The sequence below is a fragment of the Melospiza georgiana genome, chromosome 26, assembly GCF_028018845.1.
Source record: "Melospiza georgiana isolate bMelGeo1 chromosome 26, bMelGeo1.pri, whole genome shotgun sequence".
Taxonomy (NCBI): Eukaryota; Metazoa; Chordata; class Aves; order Passeriformes; family Passerellidae; genus Melospiza; species Melospiza georgiana.
Window position 1 is genome coordinate 6,729,881 of NC_080455.1, and position 25,371 is coordinate 6,755,251.

The 25,371-nt window shown below is 57.3% G+C and overlaps 3 protein-coding genes and 1 non-coding gene across 5 annotated transcripts; 3 read left to right on the forward strand and 1 right to left on the reverse strand.

Annotated features, from left to right (window-relative positions):
• The first annotated feature begins 1,710 nt into the window (after positions 1-1,710).
• Positions 1,711-10,653, forward strand: EEF2 (eukaryotic translation elongation factor 2). The gene is made up of 15 exons (XM_058040908.1): positions 1,711-1,813; positions 2,427-2,641; positions 3,309-3,490; positions 3,586-3,797; positions 4,467-4,645; positions 4,919-5,024; positions 5,273-5,386; positions 5,533-5,671; positions 6,281-6,476; positions 6,618-6,876; positions 7,091-7,198; positions 7,278-7,631; positions 8,262-8,444; positions 9,166-9,298; positions 10,009-10,653. Exons 1-15 carry the CDS (start codon positions 1,811-1,813, stop codon positions 10,200-10,202), a joined length of 2,577 nt encoding a protein of 858 aa, XP_057896891.1. The 5' UTR covers positions 1,711-1,810; the 3' UTR covers positions 10,203-10,653.
• LOC131093793 (small nucleolar RNA SNORD37) lies at positions 5,081-5,149 on the forward strand. The gene has a single exon (XR_009115617.1). It is a non-coding gene; the product is annotated as a small nucleolar RNA SNORD37 (small nucleolar RNA).
• Positions 10,654-10,825: 172 nt separating the features above from the next.
• Positions 10,826-16,377, forward strand: DAPK3 (death associated protein kinase 3). Of its 2 annotated transcripts, none has more exons than XM_058040818.1 (9): positions 10,826-10,909; positions 11,759-11,902; positions 13,062-13,422; positions 14,022-14,151; positions 14,304-14,352; positions 14,455-14,481; positions 14,582-14,734; positions 15,143-15,188; positions 15,325-16,377. In XM_058040818.1, exons 2-9 carry the CDS (start codon positions 11,841-11,843, stop codon positions 15,865-15,867), a joined length of 1,371 nt encoding a protein of 456 aa, XP_057896801.1. In that variant the 5' UTR covers positions 10,826-10,909; positions 11,759-11,840; the 3' UTR covers positions 15,868-16,377. The 2 variants fall into 2 exon arrangements, with proteins under 2 accessions (XP_057896801.1, XP_057896802.1); XM_058040819.1 differs by having other exon boundaries at positions 10,855-10,939.
• A 2,470-nt stretch (positions 16,378-18,847) lies between these two features.
• Positions 18,848-25,074, reverse strand: NMRK2 (nicotinamide riboside kinase 2). Its single transcript, XM_058040881.1, has 8 exons — positions 24,924-25,074; positions 23,241-23,331; positions 22,091-22,139; positions 21,704-21,875; positions 20,838-20,909; positions 19,846-19,952; positions 19,360-19,445; positions 18,848-19,271 (listed from the first exon to the last, which is right to left on the reverse strand). The coding sequence occupies exons 1-7, from the start codon at positions 24,947-24,949 to the stop codon at positions 19,360-19,362; spliced, it is 603 nt and encodes a 200-aa protein (XP_057896864.1). The 5' UTR covers positions 24,950-25,074; the 3' UTR covers positions 18,848-19,271.
• Positions 25,075-25,371: the final 297 nt, after the last annotated feature.

Sequence of the window (25,371 nt, forward strand, 5' to 3'; positions counted from 1 at the left end):
TTTGTGCCCCTTTCTGCAACTTAACCCATCGCTAATTAACAATACCTTCCATGTTATAATAATAGTAAATATTTTCAATAATAATAATATTATTAGTAGCAACAACAACAATAATAATTATATATATGTATATTGTACTTGGCATCTTTCTCCAGATAGGCAGCTCCAGTCTCTGCTCTGGGACAGGGACAGGACCTCAGGAAGGGCTGGAGCTGTGTCAGGGGTCTGGGATGGAGCTCAGGGAGAGGTTCTGCCTCTGAGGGTGGTGGCACTGCCCAGGCTCCCCAGGGAATGGGCACATTCCCACCCTGCCAGAGCTCCAGGAGCCTTTGGGACACGCTCTGGGACAGGGTGGGGTTGTTGGGGTGTCTGTGCAGGGCCAGGAGTTGGACTGGATGATTTCAAGGTAACTCCAGTGTTTGGGGTGAATTGCTGCACTGGGTGAGGTTTTCCAGCACTTTCCTCTCCGTGCCATCGATCCCACATACTAATTAAAGAAAAAGGCAATTAGCACTTTCTCAGGAAGAGCAGGATGTTAATCAGGTTTCCCAGTTTTCCCTTCTAGGCTGGCAAAAGCCAGGGTCGGTGCTAAACCCCCACCAGATTGCTATGGAAACCCCAAAGGCCGAGAATTCATGCTGTCACTGTGGCAGAGCCGGGCCCAGAGCCATCCTGGGTGTCCCTCCATGGCCGTCCTGCCTGTCCCTGCCTCACACGGGCAGCCTGGGGCTGTGCTGGGGCTTTGGGAGCTGCCAGAGACAGAATTGGGATTGGCCAGCCTGGAGAGGAGCAGCTTTGGGGTGAGCTCATTGTGGCCTCCAGGACCTGGAGAGACCCAACAAGAAACACAGAGAGACGAGGGACAGAGGGACAGCTCAGAGGGAATGGCTCCCACTGCCAGGGGGCAGGGCTGGATGGGATTTTGGGATGGAATTCCTGGCTGGGAGGGTGGGAAAGGGCTGGGATGGAATTTCCAGAGCAGCCGTGGCTGCCCCTGGATCCCTGGCAGTGCCCAAGGCCAGGCTGGAGGCCCCTGGGATGGTGGAACATCCCTGCCATGGCACTGGCTGTTCCTCCGTGTCCCTTCCGACCCAAACCATTCACCCCGTCATTCCTGCCGGCTCTAAGGCGGATGAAGGCGCACAGGGACGGTTTGGAGCCCGGGCGCTGAGCTCGGTGCCAGCCCGGTGTCCCCGGGCCCGGCGGGAGCTCCGGCCGGTGCTGCCCCCGCGCTCCTCCCCGCCCGCAGGGGGCGCTGCAGCACCGGCCCGCCCGGAGCATGCGCACTGCGGGCACCCTGCGGGACCGGGGCGGGGCGGGCCGGACCCTCCGGTGCCCAGAGCCGCTGCCTGCCACCGGGCTCGGCCGTACCGCCTTCTGCTAGTGCCGAGCCCCCGTGCCCGGCTCTGAGGGCGGCCTCACCGACCCCGGTGCCCCGGGCCGGTTCTTCGCCCCTCCCGCTGCCGGCGTGACTTTCAACCCGCTGCAGCCGGGGCGAGGCGGGGCTGTCGCTGCCGGTCGCTGTTCCCCCGGTGTCGCCTCGCTGCGGTCCCGGTGCAGCCGCGGGGACACCCACGTGGTGCCGGCGAGGCGGAACAGCCTCCCGACCATAGAGTCCGCGGGATAGAGCGGCGCGGCCGCGCACGCGCTCTGCGCAGGCCCCGCCCCTCGGCGGCGCCGCCCTATAAGAGGGCTCCGGCTGACGTCAGCGCTCTCTTCCGCCCGCTCTGCGCTCGCCAGCGAGACAGGGCCGAGCCGCCGCCATTGCCGTGACCCCCCCGCCCCGCAGCATCCGCCGCCATCCGCCACCATGGTGAGCCCCCGCCGCCCCCCGCCGCTCCCGGCGGGATCAGCGGCTGCCGCGCTTCCCGTATCGCCGGGGATGGCGGTTCCGCGGCCGCCGCGGGTCACACGGTGGTGGCTGCGGCCTGTGCTGCCGGGCTGGGCCGCGGCTGTGGGGCGAGGGTGGGGCGGCGAGAGGGGGCCGGTCTGGAAGGCCGTGACACCCCCGGAGCCGACAGGAGCCGCCGGTGTCGGTGCCGGGGCTGCCGTTGGCCCGCGGGGCTCGGGAGCGGCCGCACTGATGTGGCAGCGCGGTGGCGGCGCCGGGGACGGGGCGCTGCGGTGCCGGTCGTGCCTTATGTAACGCTGCGGTCTGGGCTGTCACCGGCACCCGCACCGGCCCGGGCTCGGCTTTGGGGGCGATTTGTGCCCCGTACCCGCTGACACCGCGGCTTGAGGGACACGGGGCAGGGAGGGGTTGGTGCCGCAGCCCCGCTGCGGTGCCCTTGCTGCGGGTTGTGTTGTCAGCCAGGCAGAGGTGGTGTCACCGTGATTATGGCAGGTATTTATGGGCGATTCGGCTTCCTTGGAATCGCCAAAGCTGGTTTTGTACGCGCTGAGTCCCCCTTCTCCCCTCCCTCAAGGTGAACTTCACAGTAGACCAGATACGGGCCATCATGGACAAAAAGGCCAACATCAGGAACATGTCCGTGATCGCCCACGTGGACCACGGCAAGTCCACGCTGACGGATTCCCTGGTGTGCAAGGCCGGGATCATCGCCTCGGCTCGGGCCGGCGAGACCCGATTCACCGACACCCGCAAGGACGAGCAGGAGCGGTGCATCACCATCAAATCCACGTGAGTGCCCTCCCTCGGGCTCCTGCTGCTCCCTGGGCTGGGCTCTTCCAGGAAGTGGAAGAAAATTTGGTCTAGTCCCGAAGCTCATCTCTGCTCATGAGGGTCTTGAATGGTGGAGCAAACTTGTGCTCAGTCACTGAGCAGTTCTTTGCTGGGGAAGCAGGAGCTTCATCCTCCCACTTGAGCACCAGGATTGTTGGATGAACCGTGGATGTGGTGTGCAGACCTTGGGAGCATGTCTGGGGATGTCCCTGGTGGCTGTGCTGCCACAGGGAGTGTGAGGACTCTGGGGCTGGAAAGGAGTTTGGATTAGTAAGAAAACCTTAAATAAATGAATTGGGAATGGAACCCTTTATGGGTGCTGGAGGACTGCAGGGAGTTGGAGGAGGTGGGGATTCTGGAGGAGGTTGTGGTTGAGGAAGGACAGGTTGTAGTCTGTGCTCCTGTTATCTCACACCCTGACCTCCCTGGAATACACTTCAGGAAATCCTGGAGTCCAGCATTGGGGTTGGAAAAGATCTCCAAGGTCACCAACTCCATCCTTGTCAACCAGAGCAGAGCACTGGGTGCCACCTCCAGTGGTGGCAGCAGTTTGTGTGGGGGAAAACACTTCTAAACTTCAGAGAACAACACAGATCATCATTTTAATGGTTTCTCTTTCTTTCAGAGCCATTTCTCTGTTCTACGAGCTCTCTGAGAACGACTTGGCCTTCATCAAGCAGAGCAAGGATGGTTCTGGTTTCTTGATCAACCTCATTGACTCCCCCGGGCACGTGGACTTCTCCTCAGAGGTCACCGCAGCTCTGCGAGTCACTGACGGTGCCCTGGTGGTCGTGGACTGTGTCTCTGGTGAGGTTTCGTGCAGCTGGAGAGGATTTGGGGGGTTTGGAGCTGGGATTTGGAGCTGGGGGTAGCTCTCTGCTAACTGCGGGTGTGTTTGGCAGGCGTGTGCGTGCAGACAGAGACCGTGCTGCGTCAGGCCATCGCCGAGAGGATCAAGCCCGTGCTGATGATGAACAAGATGGACAGAGCGCTGCTGGAGCTGCAGCTGGAGCCAGAGGAGCTGTACCAGACCTTCCAGCGCATCGTGGAGAACGTCAACGTCATCATCTCCACCTACGGGGAGGGAGAGAGCGGCCCCATGGGCAACATCATGGTGAGTGAGGGAGGCTCTGGGCATGGGATGGAGCCGCTGTGGGGAGAGGGAGCAGCTCCCTCAGGGAGAGTTCCCTGTCCCGGGTGGAGGAGGGGATTGTGAGATTGTGAGGGTGCCTGAGCTCCCAGGCTTGGGATGGCTTGGGGCTCCTGCTGGCTCCCCTCCCAAATTTCCTGTTCAAGGCCTGAGCAAATAAAGGTTGGGATTGGTGCCCAGAGCAGCTGTGGCTGCCCAGTCCCTAAAGAGTCCAAGGCCAGGCTGGATGGGGCTTGGAGCACCCTGGAGTTGTGGAAGGTGTCCCTGCTCATGGCAGGGGTGGAATGGGATGGTCCTAATGGTGCCTTCCCACCTTAATGTTCCTGGGAAGGGAGCAGGGCTGTGGGTGTCAGGTTCTGAGGACAAGCTGGAGGTGTCCAAGCCTTCCTGCTCCTCCTGGAAAGAATGGGAGTTCTATCTGCACATGAACCTGAGCACACACCTGCTGGGAGTGGAGGGAAACCAACCCAATTCTATGGTGCAAAGCTAAAATGGTGCCTGTCCCAGCCCTCAGAGTGGTCACTGGCACAGAACTATCCAGAATCTCAGTGTCCTGGAGGCCCATTTGGTACTGGGGTGTTTTGGGATGGGCTGAGGCTGCCCCCCTGACCCAGCTCTGCTGTTCCCCCTCAGATTGACCCGGTGCTCGGGACCGTGGGCTTTGGCTCAGGCCTGCACGGCTGGGCCTTCACCCTGAAGCAGTTTGCTGAGATGTACGTGGCAAAGTTTGCTGCCAAGGGAGATGCCCAGCTCAGCCCGGCCGAGCGTGCCAAGAAAGTCGAGGACATGATGAAGAAGCTGTGGGGAGACAGGTGAGGAGGGGATGGTGGTGATTGAATTCCAGATCAGCTCTGCATGGCTGCAGCCTGGCCCTGCAGAGGGTGGGTAAAGGGGCAGGGTGTGGTTGTGCCTGGTTTAACAGGAGTTCATTACATTTGGGTGAGTGCTGGAAGGCTGAAGGAGGGGGAAGGCAGGAAATGGCTCTTCCTCAGCAGCCCTGGGCTCTGCCCTGAGCAGGCAGGACAAGCTGTGTGTCTGGAGCTGACCTGAGCATGGACATTCGTCTGATTTCCTTCTCTCCACAGATACTTTGACCCTGCTACTGGCAAATTCAGCAAATCTGCCACCAGCCCTGATGGAAAGAAACTGCCCAGGACCTTCTGCCAGCTCATCCTTGACCCCATCTTCAAGGTGAGTTCCTCAGGTTCCTCCTTGGCCGGCACCTCCCGCTCTGCGCTTCTATTCCGTGCGTGATGATGGAAAATTTCTTCACTTTGACCTGACGTGTTTGATTGAAGAAATTCAGCTGTCTGACACACCTGGGGGCACATGGGCTGTGTCCCCTGGGGGGAGGCTGGGTGCTGAGGAGGAGCAGGAGTTCTCTGCAGGTGCAGCTGCTCCAGACTGGGTCAGTGCTCCAATGGCTGCTCTTGTCACAGGTTTTCGATGCAATCATGAACTTCAAGAAGGAAGAGGCTGCTAAACTGATTGAGAAACTGGACATCAAGCTGGACAGTGAGGACAAGGACAAGGAGGGCAAACCCCTGCTGAAGGTGAGGCTGGTTTGAGTTCTCTGGGGAGCAGCTGAGCAGTTGTGCTGCTCCAGCTGTGTCAACATCAACCTGCTTGGGAAGTGGGGAAGGAGGAGGAGGTGAACCCTGTTGGGAACCCTCTGACTGGGTCCTGCTGCTCTGCCCAGGCCGTGATGAGGCGGTGGCTGCCAGCTGGAGATGCCCTGCTGCAGATGATCACCATCCACCTGCCTTCCCCCGTCACAGCCCAGAAGTATCGCTGCGAGCTGCTCTACGAGGGCCCCCCTGACGATGAGGCTGCCATAGGTAGGAGGAGCTGCTGCTTTGCTGCCAGGCCTCAGCTCCAGCACGCCTGTGACCAGCTTGTTCTCTATGTGCACAGCTCAGGAATGTCTGGGATTGAGTCTGTATCTTTTCTAGCATGGATCAAACAGTTTAGTGGCTCACAGCTCAGTTCTGGAGCACTGAGCTGACTGAGCAATCTCAGAGTAGCCAGAGGGTCCATCTGAGCCTGGATTTGTTGAAGACATTCCTTGGTGATGTGATCTTCCATGGAATCTCAGAATAGATTGGTTTGGAAGAGATCTTGGAGGTCAGCCCCATCTCCTGCCATGGCAGGGACACCTTTCACTGTCCCAGGCTGCTCCAAGCCCCATCCAGCTTGGCCTTGGGCACTTCCAGGGATCCAGGAGCAGCTACATCTGCCCTGGGCACCCTGTGCCTCCCAGGGAACAATCCCTTCCCAATGTCCCATCTATTCCTGCCCTCTGGTAGTGGGAAGCCATTCTCCATTTCCTCTTGTCCAGACAAAAGCCCTTGGGCTGTGACAGTGGGTGCAAGTCTTGAGTTGGGGTTTGGGCTGGGTACCAGATCCATCAATACCTCTGCGCTAACCTGGTCTCTCTCCCCTGCCAGGCATTAAGAACTGTGACCCCAAAGGCCCCCTGATGATGTACATCTCCAAAATGGTGCCAACCTCTGACAAGGGACGTTTCTACGCTTTTGGCCGTGTCTTCTCTGGTCTCGTCTCTACTGGCTTGAAAGTCAGAATCATGGGACCAAACTACACCCCTGGCAAGAAGGAGGATCTGTACCTGAAGCCAATTCAAAGGTGTGTCCTGGCTGGGGTGTTGAGGGGTCCTGGTGCTGTCTCAGGTCTCTTCTCGTGTCTGAGGCCTGTCAAGGTGCTTGGTTATGGGCTCACTGGGATCTCCTCCCCATCCCAACCTCACTAACCCACCTTTCCCTTCAGGACCATTCTCATGATGGGCCGCTACGTGGAGCCCATCGAGGACGTGCCTTGTGGAAACATCGTGGGGCTGGTTGGTGTGGACCAGTTCCTGGTGAAGACTGGAACCATCACCACCTTCGAGCACGCCCACAACATGAGGGTGATGAAGTTCAGCGTCAGCCCCGTGGTGCGCGTGGCCGTGGAGGCCAAGAACCCGGCCGACCTGCCCAAGCTGGTGGAGGGGCTGAAGCGCCTGGCCAAGTCTGACCCCATGGTGCAGGTGAGTGCATGGTGCAGGGATGGATCTAAGGATGCTGCCTCCACTCCTGGGGAAGTGTTGAGTTGGGTGATGGTCCCCGGCTTGGTGCTGTGATACCAGCAGATCGGTGGGGAGAACATCTAGAAGTAGCTCTGTGGGTCAGACACAGACAGGCAGAGGGTGTTGCTGGTGTTTGTGGCTGTGGCTCATTCTGAACTTCACCCGCTGTTCCCAGTGCATCATTGAGGAGTCTGGGGAGCACATCATCGCTGGCGCTGGGGAGCTGCACCTGGAGATCTGCCTGAAGGACCTGGAGGAGGACCACGCCTGCATCCCCATTAAGGTAGAGAGGCTGAGTGCTGGCTGGGCTCAGGGTTGGGGGTTTGTCCAGCTGTGGTTCCTCACACCCCCCTGTCCCGCAGAAATCGGATCCCGTGGTGTCGTACCGCGAGACGGTCAGCGAGGAGTCCAACGTGATGTGCCTTTCCAAGTCCCCCAACAAACACAACCGGCTGTACATGAAGGCGCGGCCCTTCCCCGACGGGCTGGCCGAGGACATCGACAAGGGCGAGGTGTCGGCGCGCCAGGAGCTGAAGCAGCGGGCGCGGTACCTGGCCGAGAAGTACGAGTGGGACGTCACCGAGGCCAGGAAGATCTGGTGCTTCGGGCCCGACGGCACCGGCCCCAACATCCTCACCGACATCACCAAGGGAGTGCAGTACCTCAACGAGATCAAGGACAGCGTGGTGGCCGGCTTCCAGTGGGCCACAAAAGAGGTGAGGCATGGTGTCTAGTTCTGGGTGGCATCCAGGGTTCAACACATCCTTATTTTTGTAATGCTTCTCATGGAGCAAAATGTAATATCTGAACAGACCAGTGAATTACACAGTTGGCTTCAGGAGGAAAGATGCTCTGAGGGTCTTGGCTTTATCTAGCAATTATTTTCAGGATTAGACAGGACTGCAGGGTAAATTGACAAACTGGGAGCAGCAACAGGAGAATTCATTTTCCTGTTTACCATTCAGTTTCAGTCTGAGGGAGATTCCGAGCCAGCAACTTCTGTGACATTACTGAGACCAAAAAACACCCCATTTCCCTTGGCCAAATACTTGGGTTTCAGCACCATAAATGTGTGACAGCTCTTGTGGCTTGAACCTCAGCTGATCACAAGGATGCTGCAGTGATGGCACAGGGCTGGGAGCTGGTGCCCCTTAAGTTGGGAAAGACCTCCCAGAGCCCAACCTTTGTAGGTTTGAAGGTTCATCCCTCAGCAGGGAGATGGAGCGGCACCTGGGTGGGCTTGCTGCTCGAGGAGCTGCTTCCACAGCGCTCCTGTGAGCCAGGGCAGCAGCACCCACGTGGCAGTGCCCAGGCTGGTGACGTGTGCCCCCGTTGTGCCCTGGCAGGGGGTGCTGTGTGAGGAGAACATGCGCGCCGTGCGTTTCGACGTGCACGACGTGACCCTGCACGCCGACGCCATCCACCGCGGCGGCGGCCAGATCATCCCCACGGCGCGGCGCTGCCTCTACGCCTGCGTGCTGACCGCCCAGCCCCGCCTCATGGAGCCCATCTACCTGGTGGAGATCCAGGTGAGCAGCCCTGGTGGGGTAGTCACCAATGTCACAGGTGGGACCTGCCTCAGCTTGGCTGGCCCTTGGTGCTGAACCAAATAGTGGCACTGTGGTGTTTGACCCCAGAGACACCTTTGGCTGGCTGGGTGTGTGGTGTTTCACCCCACAGACACCTTTGGCTAGCTGGGTGCTGCACTGGGCCCATGGGGACAAGTCCAGGTCTGCAGGAGCTCTGGTGGTGGTGGGATGGAGTCTGCTCCTCAGGTTTCCCTCTGTGGAGAAGCTTTAAGGCAATGGTGAAGGAAAGGAGTTGGTTCTGATGGAGGGTTTGGATCCAGAGCTTTGTTCTGGCCTCTGAATGCAGCACCAGCTCCAGCAGAACTCCCTGAGCCCGTGGTTGCTGTTCCTTTGAACCCCAGGGAGAGGGGCAGGGAGCCACCAGCCAGGGACAGGAGGGGAGGGACAAAGGACACCTGGATGGCCCAGTGCCCCCCAGGGGTAGAGGGCATCCTTTAAATCTGCCCAATCCCTTCTGGAATTCCAGGACTGACAGACAGTGCTGGGCAGGGGTCAGGGAGGGGAAAGGAGAGGGGACTGACACACCTGGGAGGGAATCTTCAGGGGAGGGACCCAGGTTCTGAGGTAAACCCTGAAATCACAACACAGCCCAGCCCCTGCCAGCCCTCAGGGAAGGGGGAACAGCAGCTGGGTGCAGTCCTGACCCTGGTCTCTCCTGCAGTGCCCGGAGCAGGTGGTGGGAGGCATCTATGGAGTGCTGAACAGGAAACGTGGCCACGTGTTTGAGGAGACCCAGGTGGCCGGGACCCCCATGTTCGTGGTCAAGGCCTACCTGCCTGTCAATGAGTCCTTTGGTGAGTGCTGGGGCCATCCTGGGAGGGACAGCCCTGGGCAGGGCCTCAGGAGATCCTTCACCCAGCACTGAGCCGTGTCCCCAGGTGCCACATCCACAGACAGTGACTCCAGCACTGCCCTGGGCAGCCGTGCCAGGCTTGACCATCCTTCTGGGGAAAAAACTTAACCTGGAAATCTCCAACCCTCCCTTGGTACAGCTTGGGGGTGTTCCCTCTCATCCTGTCACTTGTTGCCTGGGAGAAGAGACCAAGGGTGCAGAACATTTTAGGTTGGAAGGGACATTTGAGTGTCCTCAGTGCCACCCCTGCCATGGGCAGGGACACCTTCCACTGTCCCTGGCCTTGGACATTTCCAGGGATCCAGGGGCAGCCACACCTGCTCTGGGAATTCATCCCAGCCCTTCCCAGCCAGCAATCCCTTCCCAATATCCCATCTATCCCTGCCCACTGGCAGTGGGAATCCATTCCCTGTGTCCTGTCCTTCCATATGCTTGTCCAAAGTCCCTCTCCAGTTTTAGGCATTGGAATGGTCTCTTAAGTTCTTCCTGGAGCATTTTTTCCATTCCCACCTCCCATTGTTTGGGATCTCAGGAGGCTTTTGAGAGCTGCTCAGGGTTCCTCCATGGAAAGGAGGAAAGGTCTATCCATGGGTGCAACATTGAACTACAACCACTCCAGTCCCACCTCACGTTTTGTCTTGTCCCTCACAGGTTTCACAGCAGATCTGAGGTCCAACACGGGTGGCCAGGCCTTCCCCCAGTGCGTCTTTGACCACTGGCAGATCCTGCCCGGGGACCCCTTCGACAGTGCCACCCGGCCAGCCCAGGTGGTGGCCGAGACCCGCAAGCGCAAAGGGCTCAAGGAAGGAATCCCTGCCCTCGACAACTTCCTGGACAAACTCTAATGACACTCATGGAACTCTGGGAGAGCAGGAAAAATTTAATTAATTAGCGTTATCACCCATGCCGCCAGGGGCTAGACGCCTGTGACCACCATCTTGTTAATTAAATGGGTTTCATAGCGATTTTGAGAACTTCAAATGAGGAAAACAAACAAAAAGAAAAAAAAAAGCCTTATAGGTTTCTGTGTTGCACATGACTCATCTTTGCCATTGTAACTAAAACATTTCCACTAGATCTGCCCAATTCTGTATTTATTTGACTCAAAAAAAAAAAAAATACTGCTGCAGAATGGCCTAGAAGGGAGTGGGGGCGTGCTTAAAGAGGACAAGGAAAATGGGGGGAAAGAGAGAGGGGGTGAGGATGCCTTATCTGCAGCGTGACTGTCCGTCGTGCCCATCGCCGCCTGTATTAGTGCCACTGGAATTAATAAAATTGGATAAATGGTGACGAAAAGTGAATTTTTTGGGGGTTTTAAGGGTGAGGGTGGCGCCCTCTGGTGGGAGTGAAGCGGTGGTGCCACCTTGGCCCCGCCCACCCGGCCGCGAGCGGCGGGGCGGGGCCTCTGGCGGGGAGTGGGCGGGGCTTGGATGAATGGGGGTGCTGCGATGTGGGCGGGGCTTCATGCGGAGGTGGGCGGGGCTGGTGTAGGAGGGGGCGGGGCCTGCTGTGCTGGAATGTGGCGGCGGCGGCGCGGGCGGCGGCGGCCCAGGTTGGGAGCGGGGGCCGGTGCTGATGAGGGGTCCGGGAGGGGCCGTGTGGGACCGGCAGGGGCCGTGCGGGGGGGAGAGGGGTGATGGACGGAGGCTGCGTGGCGTGGGGAGCGAGGGATGGCGCGGGGAGCGGTGCGTGGGGGTGGTGAGGCCTGTGGGGTGGGGTGGGGAAGGAAAGGGAGGAATGGGGGGGCCGTGGGGCTGGGAGGGGCTGCGGGTCGGAAAGGGGTGGAGAGGGATTGGGGGGCCTGTGGGATAGGGAGGGGATGGAAAAGGAGGGGCAGGGATTGGGATGGGGAGGGATGGGGGGATGTGGGTGTGAGAGGGGCTCTGGGGAATTGGGGTGGGGAAGGGCTGTGGGACTGGAAAAGGAGGGGCGGGGATTGGGATGGGGGGGATGTGGAGAAGGGAAGGGACGGGGAGGGACTGGGGGGCTGTGGGTGCGAGAGGGGCTCTGGGGAATTGGGTGGGGAGGGGCTGTGGGGCTGCAAAGGGATGTGCAGGGATCGGGAGCTGAGTGGGTCTGGGGGCTGTGGGGCAGGGAGGGTCAGCGGAGGGGAAATGGGCCAGGAAAGGGATGAGGATTGGGTGGACAGCGGGTGTGGGGCCTGTGGAGCAGGGAGAGGCTGTGGCCCCCTTCCCTTCTCTATCCCCGGGCTTTTTGGGGTGTGGTGAGACCCGGGAATGAGCCCGTGGTTCTGCCGCCCGGCCCGGGGCTGTGCATCCCCCGGGATCCCTGTGCTGGGTGTCGGTGTGAGCTCCGGGACTCAGCCCCCCTGTTCCCGGCGCTGGTCCTTGGGTATCAGTGTGATCTCCGGGACTCAGCCCCCCTGTTCCCGGCGCCACAGGTGCTGATCCCCGGCTGCTCCCGCTCCTGACACCCAGCGCTGGCAGCGGCGGGGCGGCTCCCGCTCCGAGGGCCCCGCAGCCATGTCCACCTTCCGCCAGGAGAGCGTGGAGGATTTCTATGAGATGGGAGAGGAGCTGGGCAGGTGAGGCTCGTCCCGCTGCCTTCTCGGGGGTCTCCACGGCTGCAGCCCCGCCGGGGGCTCCGCTGGATCCGCCTGCTGGCTTCCCGCGCTGTCCCTGTGCCCCTCTGCAGGCAGCAGGGCCGGGCTGTGCACACTCAGCCATCTCTGGCAGATGGAGGTTTTTTTAAAAGCGTTAATTAACGTTGTTCCCGGTGGAGCTCCGGTCCGGGGCTGGCGGCTTCCGGCTCTCCTCGCCTGGCCCCGCGCCTGTGGGAGGGATCCAGGGTGACTCAGAGCCCGCAGATGGGATTTAATCAGCCGGGATGCAGAGGCGGCGCCGGGGGAGCTGCCTGCCTCGGGATCCTCCAGCGCTGCCTCGGCCGCGCCAGCCCCGCGGGCACCGGGGCAGCAAAAGCGTTCCGGGTCACTTAAGTGGGTTTTTATCAAAGCAGAGGAACTTGCAGGAGTTGCTGCAGGATCTTTTGCCTCTCTGTGGCTGGGGTTGTTTGTGAGCCATGGGGAGGGATGTGGTGGCCATGGCTGGACCCACTCTGTCCCCCAGGGCTGTGCAGGTGCCTGGCCACGATCCTGGGCTGTATAAAGGAATCTTCCTGGCCATGATTCAGGGATGGATAAAGGAGTCTCCCTGGCCATAATCCAGAGATGTATAAAGGTATAAAGGAGTTTCCCTGGCCATGATTCAGGGATGGATAAAGGTGTAAAGGAGTCTTGCTGGCCATGATTCAGGGATGTATAAAGGTGTCTCCCTGGCCATGATTCAGGGATGTATAAAGGTGTAAAAGAGTCTCAGGTCCATGTGCAGTCTCTCTGATTTCAGGTATTTCCCCTCCACCTGCCTTCTCCATCAGGGCTTTGGGGTCTCCCAAGACCCCAGAGCCTGGGGTTTGCTCCGGGAGTGGGTGGGCATCCCCAGATCCCAGCTCATGGCACTCCTGGCATGAGACCCTCATCCTGCAGTGCCCAGGCAGGGCGTGCTGAGCTCCCTCTCCTCATGGCACTCCGGGGATGAAACCCTCATCGTGCAGTGCCCATCCTGCAGTGCCCATCCTGCAGTGCCCAGGCAGGACGTGCTGGGCTCCCTCTCCTCATGGCACTCCTGGGATGAAACCCTCATCCTGCCGTGCCCAGGCAGGGCGTGCTGAGCTCCCTCTCCCCGCAGCGGGCAGTTCGCCATCGTCAGGAAGTGCCGCGAGAGGAAGACGGGGCTGGAGTACGCGGCCAAGTTCATCAAGAAGCGGCGGCTGTCGTCCAGCCGCAGGGGCGTGAGCCGCGAGGAGATCGAGCGCGAGGTGGACATCCTGCGCGAGATCCAGCACCCCAACATCATCACCCTGCACGACATCTTCGAGAACAAGACCGACGTGGTGCTCATCCTGGAGCTGGTGTCCGGCGGGGAGCTCTTCGACTTCCTGGCCGAGAAGGAGTCGCTGACGGAGGAGGAGGCCACGCAGTTCCTCAAGCAGATCCTGGACGGGGTGCACTACCTGCACTCCAAGCGCATCGCCCACTTCGACCTCAAGGTGAGCTCTGGGAGCTGCAGACACCACACTGGGAGCAGACATGAGCCCCAGATGGGCTCTGGGAGCTGCAGACACCACACTGGGAGCAGGGATGGGCCCCAGGTGAGCTCTGGGAGCTGCAGACACCACACTGGGAGCAGGGATGGGCCCCCAGGTGGGCTCTGGGAGCTGCAGACACCACACTGGGAGCAGACATGAGCCCCAGATGGGCTCTGGGAGCTGCAGACACCACACTGGGAGCAGACATGAGCCCCAGGTGAGCTCTGGGAGCTGCAGACACCCTGTGTTCAGCACTGGGAGCAGGGATGGGCCCCCAGGTGGGGTCTGGAAATCAGTGAGGGTCAGTGCACTCCTGCAGAGCAGTGGGGCTGGTGCTTGGGATCTCATCCTCTCCTTTGGTGCTTGGGATCTCTCCCCATTTGAGGCACATCCTCTCTGGTGCTTGGGATCTCTCCCAGCTTGGGGCAGTCATCCTTCCGCTCTAGTGTTTGGGATCTCTCCTAATTGGAGGCACTCATCCTCTCCTCTGGAATGAGGAGCCCAGGGCAGCTCCCCCAGGCTGCTGTGTAGGGACAGCCCCAGCTCCTCTCCCCCCACAGCCAGAGAACATCATGCTGCTGGACAAGAACGTGCCAAACCCTCGCATCAAACTCATCGACTTTGGGATCGCCCACAAGATTGAGGCTGGCAACGAGTTCAAGAATATCTTTGGGACCCCAGAGTTTGTAGGTGAGCATTCCTGGGGGCTCCTCGGGGTACTGAAAGCTTTGGATTAACCCTGGAGAGACACCCAGCACTCTGGTGCTGCTGCCAGGATGTGTCCATGGGGCCAGGCTTCCTTCCCCCACAATAAATCCATTTTCTGCCCTTTCCTCCTAAAGCCCCAGAAATTGTGAACTACGAGCCCCTGGGGCTGGAGGCTGATATGTGGTGAGTGATTCCCCTCCTGAGCCCCTTCCATGGCTCCAGCAGCCAAACCCCTGGTGCCAAGAGCTCTGTGGGACTTCATCCTCCTCTCCCTCTCTCTTCCAGGAGCATCGGGGTCATCACCTACATCCTGTGAGTATGAGGCAGCTCTGGAGGGGACAGGGCTGCAGGATGAGCCCCCCACCTCGGGCTGGAGCCTTTTTGGGGTGTTCCCAACCCACTCTCTCCTCAGGCTGAGCGGAGCCTCCCCATTCCTGGGGGAGACAAAGCAGGAGACGCTGACCAACATCTCTGCTGTCAACTACGACTTCGATGAGGAATATTTCAGCAACACCAGCGAGCTGGCCAAGGACTTCATCCGCCGCCTGCTGGTCAAGGACCCCAAGTGAGGGACAGGGAGCAGAGCTGGGGGTGTCTCTGGGAGAGGGGACAGTCCCCCCTGCCCACCCTGCTGTGCACAGGCAGCTCCCTCTCCCCTGCCTGCACCAGGGTGGGGTGAACTCTGGGATCACCCCGAGGGTGCAGGAGCTCCACTGGGGTTTGGGGGGGTTTGAGCTGGGCCCCCAGGGCTCCGGGTTTGGGAAGGAGCAGTGGGAACAGGAGGTTCCCACATCATCCTCTGCCTGTTTCTCTTGGGAGGCAGTTTGAGGGGTTGGGGGCTGGATGCAGCCCCTGCCTGGAGGGCCCTGAGTGCGGCAAGGCTCAATCACAGGATCCAAGCTGCTTTTGCAGGGCTGTAACAGGGAGAGAGGAGCAGAGCCTCTGCCCTGATCCCAGCGTGCTGTGCTTGCAGGAAGCGAATGACCATCGCCCAGAGCCTGGAGCACCCTTGGATTAAGGTGAGAAGTCAAAGAATCGGCATTTTCGGGTGCTGACCCCCCGGGGCCAGGGCTCTGCTGCTCCCCCAGCCCTGTGGGGACCAGTTTGGTGGCACTGCCTGTGACACTGCTGCAGCCACCGCTGTCCCTGCCACAGGTGATCAAGAGGAGGAACGTGCGCAACGAGGACAGCGGCAAGAAGCCCGAGCGGCGCCGGCTGAAGACCACGCGCCTCAAGGAGTACACCATCAAATCCCACTCCAGCATGCCCCCCAACAACACCTACATCAACTTCGAGCGCTTCTCCAAGGTCATGGAGGAGGTGGCTGCGGCCGAGGAGAGCCTCCGAGAGCTGGGGAGGAACAAGAAGTCCTTCCAGGAGGACATCGAGGCGCTGCTGTCCATCTACGAGGAGAAGGAGTCGTGGTACAAAGAGGAGAACGAGAGCATCAGCCAGGACCTGCGGCAGATCCGGCAGGAGCTGCACAAGACGGAGGCGCTGAAGAAGCAGGCGCAGGAGGAGACCAAGAGCGTGGTGCAGGCGGCCAACGGGCTCAAGCGGCGCTACCGCAAGCTGGAGAACCACTACGAGGCCCTGGCCAAGCAGGTGGCCTCGGAGATGAAGTTTGTGCAGGAGCTGGTGTGGTCCATCGAGAGGGAGAAGCTGCAGAGCAGCGAGGGCGACGGCAGCATCCGCTAACCCTGCTCACCCCCGGGGGCTGCGCTGCTCCCCCTGCTCCTCCCTTGGGGCTGGGGCTGCTCCTGGTGCCCCTGCTCATCCCCGGTGCCCCTGCTCACCTCCTGGGGGCTGGGGCTGCTCCTGGTGCCCCTGCTCACCCCTGGTGCCCCTGCTCACCCCCGGGCAGTGCCCCAGCTCGGTGTTAAGGGGGGGTTTGTGCCTCCCTGGAGCCCCTCCTCGGGGTGCTGGGGCTGTGCCACGTGCAGCTCCTCTCTGGCTCCTGTTCCTGCACTCCCCAGGACGTTTGTCCCCCCCTGTCACCCGGGTCCCGTGGGGGCTTGGTGTGCAGAGCTCCCCTCTGCACTGCAGCAGCAGCCACGCACGGGCTGGGACCAAGGACTGATCCCTGTGTGGCCTCACGCTCCGCAGCCCCCCCTGCACCCCACATTCCCCCCAGGCTGCTGCACCCCTTGTGCCCCTGTCCCAGCCCTGGCTCCCCCTTTTCCCACAATAAAGGTTTCTGTGTAGTGGGGTGGCTGCCTCAGCTCCTGCCGTGGTGGGACAGGGCTTGGGAGGGAGATAAGGATGTGCCCTGTGGTGACAACTCCCCCACTGTGCTCCTATCCCAGAGGGAATTCCTTAATTTGGGGAGAAGAATGCTTTTTATTCCTTGTGAAACCCAGTGCTGGTGGGTGAGCTCACTGTAGGCATGGAGGGAGGTCTGGGGGTGCTTTGTGGGGTGTTCCTGAGATCCCTCACTCCTGGGGACAGGGGGAGCAAGGTCCCAAACCGTTCTGACGTTCCAGAGAACACCAGGGCAGGGAGCACGGTTCCCATTTACCACAGCAGGGAGCACGGTTCCCCGTTTACCAGAGCAGGGAGCACATTTCCCCATTTACCACATTTCCCTGTTTACCAGAGCAGGGAGCACGGTTCCCCGTTTACCACAGCAGGGAGCACGGTTCCCATTTACCAGGGCAGGGAGCACGGTTCCCATTTACCAGAGCAGGGAGCACGGTTCCCATTTACCACAGCAGGGAGCACGGTTCCCCATTTACCACAGCAGGGAGCACGTTTCCCCCGTTTACCACAGCAGGGAGCACGTTTTCCCTGGGAGCACCGCGGGCTTCCCGACTGCCTGCGGCCCCTGGAGCCCAGCTGCAGCAGAATTTGATCTGGGGAATCACCAGCCAAATGCCAAATGCCAGTGCATGGCTGGCCAGGGTGGCTTCACCTCCAGCTCAGCTCCGGGCCCAGGGGATTTGCTCCATTTAGGGTTTGTCAGTGTTTTGTGTCCCTTGTGGCTCCCTGGGGACCAGGGGGGCTGTGCCCCCTGTCCCTGTCCCTGCTGACGTCCCAGCAGGTGCAGGTTTCACCCCCGTGCACGGCACACGTGGACCTGTGACCATTTAATCTGCCTGGTGTTCCCTGCCAAGGCTCTTGGCTGCCAGGGGAGGTGACCGGGCTGTCCCAGTGTCCAGCAGGGCCACCAGCCCTGGCCACGTGAGTGAGGGGACACCTGGGGGCTCAGGGTGCCCACCCAGGCCCTGTCTGTGGGGCTGGTGCAGCCCCAGCTCTGCAGGGGCAGTGGGTGAAAGGATGTGTGGAAATCCCATAGCCCCGGCTGTTCCTGGGCTGGGCAAAGGGCACATAGTGAGAAACATTTCCTGCATTCTCCTCCTGCCCAGGCTTTGGGTTTCACACTCCCAAAAGGCTCCTGGAAGTCACCGGTCGTTCACCCCAGCCCCGGAGCAGCAGGGGGATCTCACTCACGTGGGTGCACAGAATAACACCAGAATAGCTCTAAAAAAGGAGAATTTGGGGTGTGATTCATGATGGCACAAATCTCCCCATCCCGAGGCCTGCAGGAACGGGCTGTGCTGCCCCTGGGGGTTCCAGCACTGTGACATTCCCAGGACGTTCTGCTCCAGCCCCTCTCAGCAGCTGGAGCTGCCACCCCCCCCGTGACGTTTCCCCTCTGTGCACAGACACCAAAATTCCTTTTTTAGGCTCCCATTTCTGCTTCCCAGAGTTTGGCAGGAGATGGGAGCGAGGGCTTTTCCCTTATACGTCCTCACAAACCCCAAACGCTTCTGTGCTCTTAAACCAAGCGGAGCAGGCAGAGGGAAACCCCCCGGCTGCATCCCCAGGGTGACAGCTCACAGCAGTGTCCCTGCCTGGGGACAGTGCCACCACTGTGGCGTGGTGTCCCCACATCCCTTTCGGCCATGCCATGCCATCCCTGCCTGGGACAACGGGGAAACCATCGGGGTGGGACGAGCACAAGGAGATGGATCTGGCTCCCCTCGGGCTGCTGGAAGCCCCCCTTGGTGGGTTTTTGGGTTATTAACTAAAATTAAATTAATTAATTAATTAAAAGCAGCTGCTTTTCCAGAGCAGTTTTTAATTCAGGCCCCAAAATCTTGTATGGCAGGGCCCACACAGGTTCAGGGATGGCACTGCCCTCTCTCAGGCTGAAATCTGGATATTGTTTTACCTTTAATGCCTGAAATGGCTCCAAGGGAAGCACAGTTCTCATTTTCTCTTCAGGGATGGCACTGTGGCACTGCCCTCTCTGAGGCTGAAATCTGGGTGCTGTTTTATCTTTAATGCCTGAAATGGCTCCAAGGGAAGCACAGTTCTCATTTCTCTTCAGGGATGGCACTGCCCTCTCTCAGGCTGAAATCTGGATGCTGTTTTATCTTTAATGCCTGAAATGGCTCCAAGGGAAGCACAGTTCTCATTTTCTCTTCAGGGATGGCACTGCCCTCTCTCAGGCTGAAATCTGGATGCTGTTTTACCTTTAATGCCTGAAATGGCTCCAAGGGAAGCACAGTTCTCATTTCTCATTCCCTCAGAAATCCCCCCGTTCACCTCATGGTTTAAATTCACAAACTGAGCCATTCCCACCTGGCTGGGCCATGTGAGCACCCAAACCCAAGCAGGGACACGTGCAAGGAGCTTTGAGGATTTCCACACACCCAGGAAAAAGGGGCTGCTGTTGTGTTCTGGGTGAGCTTCACACCCGTTTTATTGCAACAAAGCTGAGTGATGAGTTAAATCAGGACCTCAGAAGGAGACTGAAGTGGATTTTTACTGAGTTGGTGATGTTACAAACAAAGCCTTGCACGAAGCCTTTCTGTCTGCAGCAGCTCTCTTTGTTTTCCCAGCACAGCTCTACTTGCTCTGCTATAAAAATGCCGTTTCCAGCTTCTCTGTAAGCCAGCAGAATATAAAATAATTAAAAAATAAACCCCACCCAGGCCATCCTGTCCGTGTGGTGGGAATAAGTTATCCTCAGTTTTCAATTATATACAGAAGGGACTTGCCAAAGGGCAGTGGGAGAGGAGTTCACACCAATTCCCACTCCCACTTCCCAGTATTATTTACAGCGCTGTACACGGATCTTCGGGGTCCTCCCAACCCTGCAAAGGTGAAGGGAAGAAGGGTGAGCCCCAAACTGTGAAATTCCCTGAGCAATCCCTCATCCTCCACCCTCTGCAGTTTAGTTACCTATGAGCAATTTAGGAGCTTGTTGTGAATGTCTTCAAACACTTGGTTGTAGAGTTCATCCCTGGACTTCAGGCCATCTAAATAAACTGGGAGACAAAAGGGGGAGTCAGGCTGGGCTTTCCAGCAGGATAAGATTTTGGGAGATTAGTTTTTAAATATTTCGTATTTTATTGACCCAAAGGACAACTTGGAAAAACAGACCCATCCTGAAAATACAATGGCCTATGAAATCCTTACCCATTATAAATCCCTTGTTTTGCTTTTGGAGTTTTCTGTCCCCTCTGAGTCTTTAAGGGTACAAAACAAAGGAGAGAAGTTCTTAGCTCTAAAACTGCCAGCATTTATCCAAAGTAGGCCAGGATTACAACTTGGCAGTAAAAATATCCCCCTGCATCATCCCAGTGGAAGTCTCCTGCAATGAAATCACCCACTTATCCTTAAATCCCAGTGCCAGGAGTGAAGGGTTTGTGTTTGGGGAACACTCACCCACATCCACCCCCGAGTCCTCCATCTCCTTCCTGTGTTTGAGGTACATGGGCCACACGTGGCCATCGAAGAGCCCTGGGGGGTCGGGCACGGTGTAGTTCCGTGTACTGCAATCAATGACATGGAGAAGGAATTAATTCATTTGGGGAGGGGACGGTGTAATTCCGTGTACTGCAATCAATGACATGGAGAAGGAATTAATTCATTCGGGGAGGGCACGGTGTAATTCCGTGTACTGCAATCAATGACATGGAGAAGGAATTCATTCATTCAGGGAGGGCACGGTGTAATTCCGTGTACTGCAATCAATGACATGGAGAAGGAATTCATTCATTCAGGGAGGGGCCTGGGTGCAGCTGGGAAAATAAATTCTCATGGGAAGGGCTGTGAGGGATCAGCACAGGCTGCCCAGGCAGTGCTGCAGTGCCCATGCCTGTGTTTGGGCACCTGGGGACGTGGTCAGTGGTGAGGGGTTCATGGCTGGGCTCCATCTCAGGTCCTCTCCAAGCCCAGCCCATCATCCCAGGCTGACCACATCAAACTCCCTTCCTCCCCTTCTGGTCCAATTTCCACTCAAACCCAGCTCATGGCACCAACACATCCCAGAACTGTGAATGTCCATCCCTGGCAGTGCCCAAGGCCAGCCTGGGGTGGTGGGAGGTGTCCCTGCCATAGCAGGGCCTCCATGAGATGACCTTTAAGGTCCTTCCAACCCCAACCCCTCCATGATTCCATGAGATGACCTTTAAGGACCTTCCAACCCCTCCATGATTCCATGAGATGACCTTTAAGGACCTTCCAACCCCAACACTCCATGATTCCATGAGATGACCTCTAAGGACTTCAAGGTCCTTCCAACCCCAACCCCTCCATGAGATGACCTCTAAGGACCTTCAAGGTCCTTCCAAGCCCAGCCCTGCACGCCTCCACGACCCAGAGCAGTGTGAAGGACAGGAGGGCAGGGCTGGATGCCCCCCCTGGGATATTCTCACCTCCTCCTCCTCTTGCACTCGTCGTAGGGCACTGCCAGGTAGTAGCGAAGGTCAAACAGCTCGATCAGAGGTCTGGGGACAGGGACAGAACGTGGATATGTCACTTTTAACGACAGCAAAAAGCATGAGATCAGCCCAGACACCACAGAAATCTCTCTGCCTCTATGGGGTTTGTGTCTGTTGAAGACAGCCCAAGGGTTTGTTAACTCAAAACCATGGAAAGCTCCTTTCTGAAGGGCAGAATGGCCCAAGCAGGGACTTTTCCCACCCAAACACCCCCACTGGTCCTGAGGGGGATCCTGTGGAGGATCAGGCTGGGAACCCTGGCTCTTCCTACACCATTCCAAAATCAGTTTGCAGCAAAATCTGGGACAGGGCAACTCCTCAGCTCACGTTCATGGAAGTGCCCAAGGCCAGGCTGGATGGGCTTTAAGGTCCCTTCCAAACCCTTCTGGGATTCCATGGTTCTCCACAAACACCCAGGAGCTGTCTCTGCCCCACTTGCTCCTCTCGCTGAGCTCAGTGCAGTCAGTGTTAAACCAGCACAGCAGAGAGCTCTTCCTGAATTCCAGCAGATTCCAGGCAGGGAATGGATTATTGCCTTGCTCTTGGGGGGATGAGGGGAAACCTGCAAAATTCCTGCTCTGAAACTCCCCTGGAGTTCAAGGCTCTGCCCTAAATCAGAACTTAAATTCACCTCACTTCTACACTTAGGAGTTAATTTTACATTTTTCAGCAGGAAACTCTCCGGGATGAGAATTCAGAACAAGGCAGGAAGGGGAAATTAGTGAAAAGGAGTTTTAGCTCTGGCACGAGGGATTTAAGGATCTCCCCTGGCAAACCACGAAGAGTTCTCCAAACCTTACTTGTAATTATAGAGCAGGAAGCCTTCAATGACCAATATATGGATATCTTGGGAGGCTGGCTCTCTAGAGCCAGGTGTGACGTTCACCCCGTGCGAGCGGGCAAACTTCACTGGGTTCTCAATCCAGGCCCGCACTGTGCTCACCAGGGCCTCCATGTCCAGGGAATCCAACACTGCTCAGGAGAAAGGGGTGGGTGGGAAAAAGGGACACCATCAAACACCATCACACACCACGGGCTCCCAAAGAATAAAGCAGATAGAGCTCGGTAAAGTTACAATTACAGAAATTTACTGTTAAAGCTTTTAATAACAAAAAAAAAAAAAAAGAAAATGAATACTTAGGAAAAGAATATACATTACTGCATCCTATAGGGAACACTGCTCTTACCATCCCACTGCTTAAAGCCGTCTTCCCCGACTTCTATTTGATCTTGTGGCTGAAATATAGTGAGCAATAAAACATTGCTGCAACCTCAGCGGGACCCGTTCCCTCCGATGCCATCGGCACCTGGCACCACTGGCACACAACCACCCCTGGCACTGCCAGCCACAGCCCCAGCTGGGCCTGCAGGGACAGCCACAGCCCCAGCCTGCCCCAACCCCAACTGGGAAGCTCCCTTGGCTCACTCAAACCACTCTGGATAAAGATTTTTATGTTAATCGGTGCAATACTACAGGGTGTTGTTTGTAAATAATACCGGAGTTTTAAAGTGCTGATGCAGTTAAATAAGTGTTAGAATGTATGGTTTTTTAAAGAGTAGGTATTTGAACTCTAATAAAAATGCAGGTGGGTATGGCAGTACTTTGGTTGCTCAGTTGCTGCTTTCCTCGTGTTGGCATTCACTCAAAAGAGAAGTTACAGATTTTTCTGGAAAATCAAACAGAATGCCTCCCCCAAGGGCTCCTAAGTGATCAAATCTGTGCAGCACACACTGAGCAAACCATGCTGGGGCTGGAGCAATTCATGTTTTGGGGATGACCTACAAGTGCTCCAAGTCCATCCCTGCATCCCTTGGACTTCCACGGGTGCTGGGGTCCAGGGATATCCTCATTCCCATGAAATGTGCAGGGTTTAGGAACGCTCTGCACTCCCAGGCAGAAGGCAGTGAAAGTCTTCTGCATTAATCTCTGCAATATTTTAATTGGGTTCTGGTACAGAACTATAAAAGCTCCCCCATAAACCCCCGTTCCATATTTAAACCAGTATAGAGGTGCTTAAATCTTGAAGCATAATTTAGCACTCTCATTCTTAATTTAATAAAATAACGTGGGAAATCCCAATATGGAGAAAATCATTCATGCAGAGCACAGTAAATAACCTCTGCCTGAATTCAGTACTAAATTTAAATCTGTTGTTAACATTTAAAGGCTCCTGTGGCATTTATAAAGGTCAGGAACTCCCCACCTGCCCAGTCATTTAAAAATCAAATATATATATATAAAACCCCCCACAAAACCAGAAAGCTTGTGACTCCTAAGCTGTCAAAATTTACTTGCCCTGCATGTACAACCAACGCTGCAAGGAAGAGGAGACTCACCTTGAAGAAATCATCTTGATGGACCACGCAGCAGTTGGGCAGCGCCTTGACGAGCCTGTTGGTCAAGGTGGTTTTGCCACCATTGGTGACCCTGCAGGGAGCGGGGCGAGACAGAGGCGGAAGAATGGCATTAGAACCGGTCTGGGAGCCCCGGGGACCCGCGGCGGGGCAGACACCGCTGAAGGAGCCGAGCCCTGAGGGATCCGAACCCGGCCCGGCGGCGGGAGCCCCCGAGGGGACCCGGGAATTGACCCTGAGGGATCCGAACCCGGCCCGGCAGCCCCTGAGGGGACCCGGGCACGGACCCTGAGGGAGCCCCTGAGGGGACCCCGGCATTGACCCTCAGGGTCCCCATCCCCTCTCGCGCCCCCCGTTTGAATTTCCCGCCCCTCCCTCGCCGCTCGCCGATTGGCTGCGATCCCAGCCCCGCCTTTTCCCCGGCTGCCGATTGGCTGTGGCCGCCCCTGCCGGTCCCGCCCCTTTCCAGCGCCCCGCGCGCGCGCGCGCTCGGCCGCGTGTAACGGCCCCGCCGGTTCCCGCGCGCGCGCAACGGAGGCGCGGAGGGGAGCGCGCGCGCGCGGCCCGCCATGGCCGGTCCCTCACAGCCACGGGGCCGCCATGGCCGGTCCCTCACAGCCCGGGTTCGTGAGGGGCCGCCATGGCTGGTCCCTCACAGTCCGCACACCTGAGGGGCCGCCAAAGCCGGTCCTTCACAATCCAGGCTCCCGAGGGTGCGGTGCCGCCATGGCCAGTCCCTCACAGCCCGGGCTCCAGAGGCAACGGGGCCCCCATGGCCGGTCCCTTAAAGCCGCAGCCCCGCTGCTCAAGATAGAGCGGCCTCGCTGCCCTCACACGCCCCATAAACCGTTTAATATAAAAGCCCTAAATAACTTAACTATTCCTCCCTTTTTTTTAAACCTGAAGCGGTATAAATCCCTCGGTCGCATGTTATTAATATATTATTCTAATAACCCATATTACCCTTCACTGTTCCATTTCCGGAACTCTCCCGCCGCACTCTCACCCCGTCCCAGGACGAGCACACCTTAAATCCTACTTTTTAAAATTAAAATCAATGCCCTTTATACACCACCACCTCATTTTATTAGAAACGGGATTTTCCCCCTCTTCGTCTTTCAGAGAAAATTTAAAAATAATTTTCTTGGTCTATCTGGCCTCTAAATTTACTTGAGTGTTTTTGCCATCTCAGCATCCCTCTTGTTAAAACTATAAAAGGATATATAAAACTGCGGATGAAAGTATCTCCAAAAATATATAAACGTATAAAAATTGTATATAAAAATATGTATAAAACACAAATAAGTATATAAAATGTATACAGATAAGTCTGTATGAAAGGATGTGCTGCTCTCCGTTGAAGCAGCATCCATCCTTTAAATTCTATAAAATATATAAAAGGATATATCAAATAAAAGGACGTCTAAAAGTACATATTAAGATATAAATTAAAGAATATATAAAAGTGGATGTCTTTAAAGTAGTCTTAAATAGACCCTGCTGTATTTAAGCACCACGAATTAACACTAATCAAAGTTGTATTATCTCTCAAATCCTATATCCCGAATATCCTCAAATATCTCAAATCCTATATCCCAGATGAATAACCCCCAAAAATTAAACCAGGAAAACCATAAAATAAGCCAGATTTTAGCAGAGACTTACCCTCCGATACCTATAATATATTTCATTTCGCCGAGTCGCCTCTTGAGCCGGAATGTGGCGAGGGAGGGGGAGGGAAAAAAATAAAATCGGGAAGGCTAAAAGAACTTAAAGCGGAACAAAACCCGCGCTGTCCCTGCTCCTTCTGATTCCCCTGGCTCTGCTCTGCCTGCCCGAGCCTTTCATTGAGGAAAAGGCGCTTTTGGGGCGGATTTATAGGGCCGTGTCCCCGCCCCGGAGGAGCCCTGTGACCGTCATGAGCCGCGATGTCACGCCCGGGGCAGGGCCGGCCAAGCCTCAATGTCACTTTCTGGCGGGGGTTCAACACTCAATGTCACATTTTTTGGGGATTTAACCCCTCAGTGTCACATTTATGGGGATTTAACCCCTCGGTGTCACTTTTTGAGGGGGTTGAATCCCCCAGTGTCACATTTTGGAAGCATTCAACCCC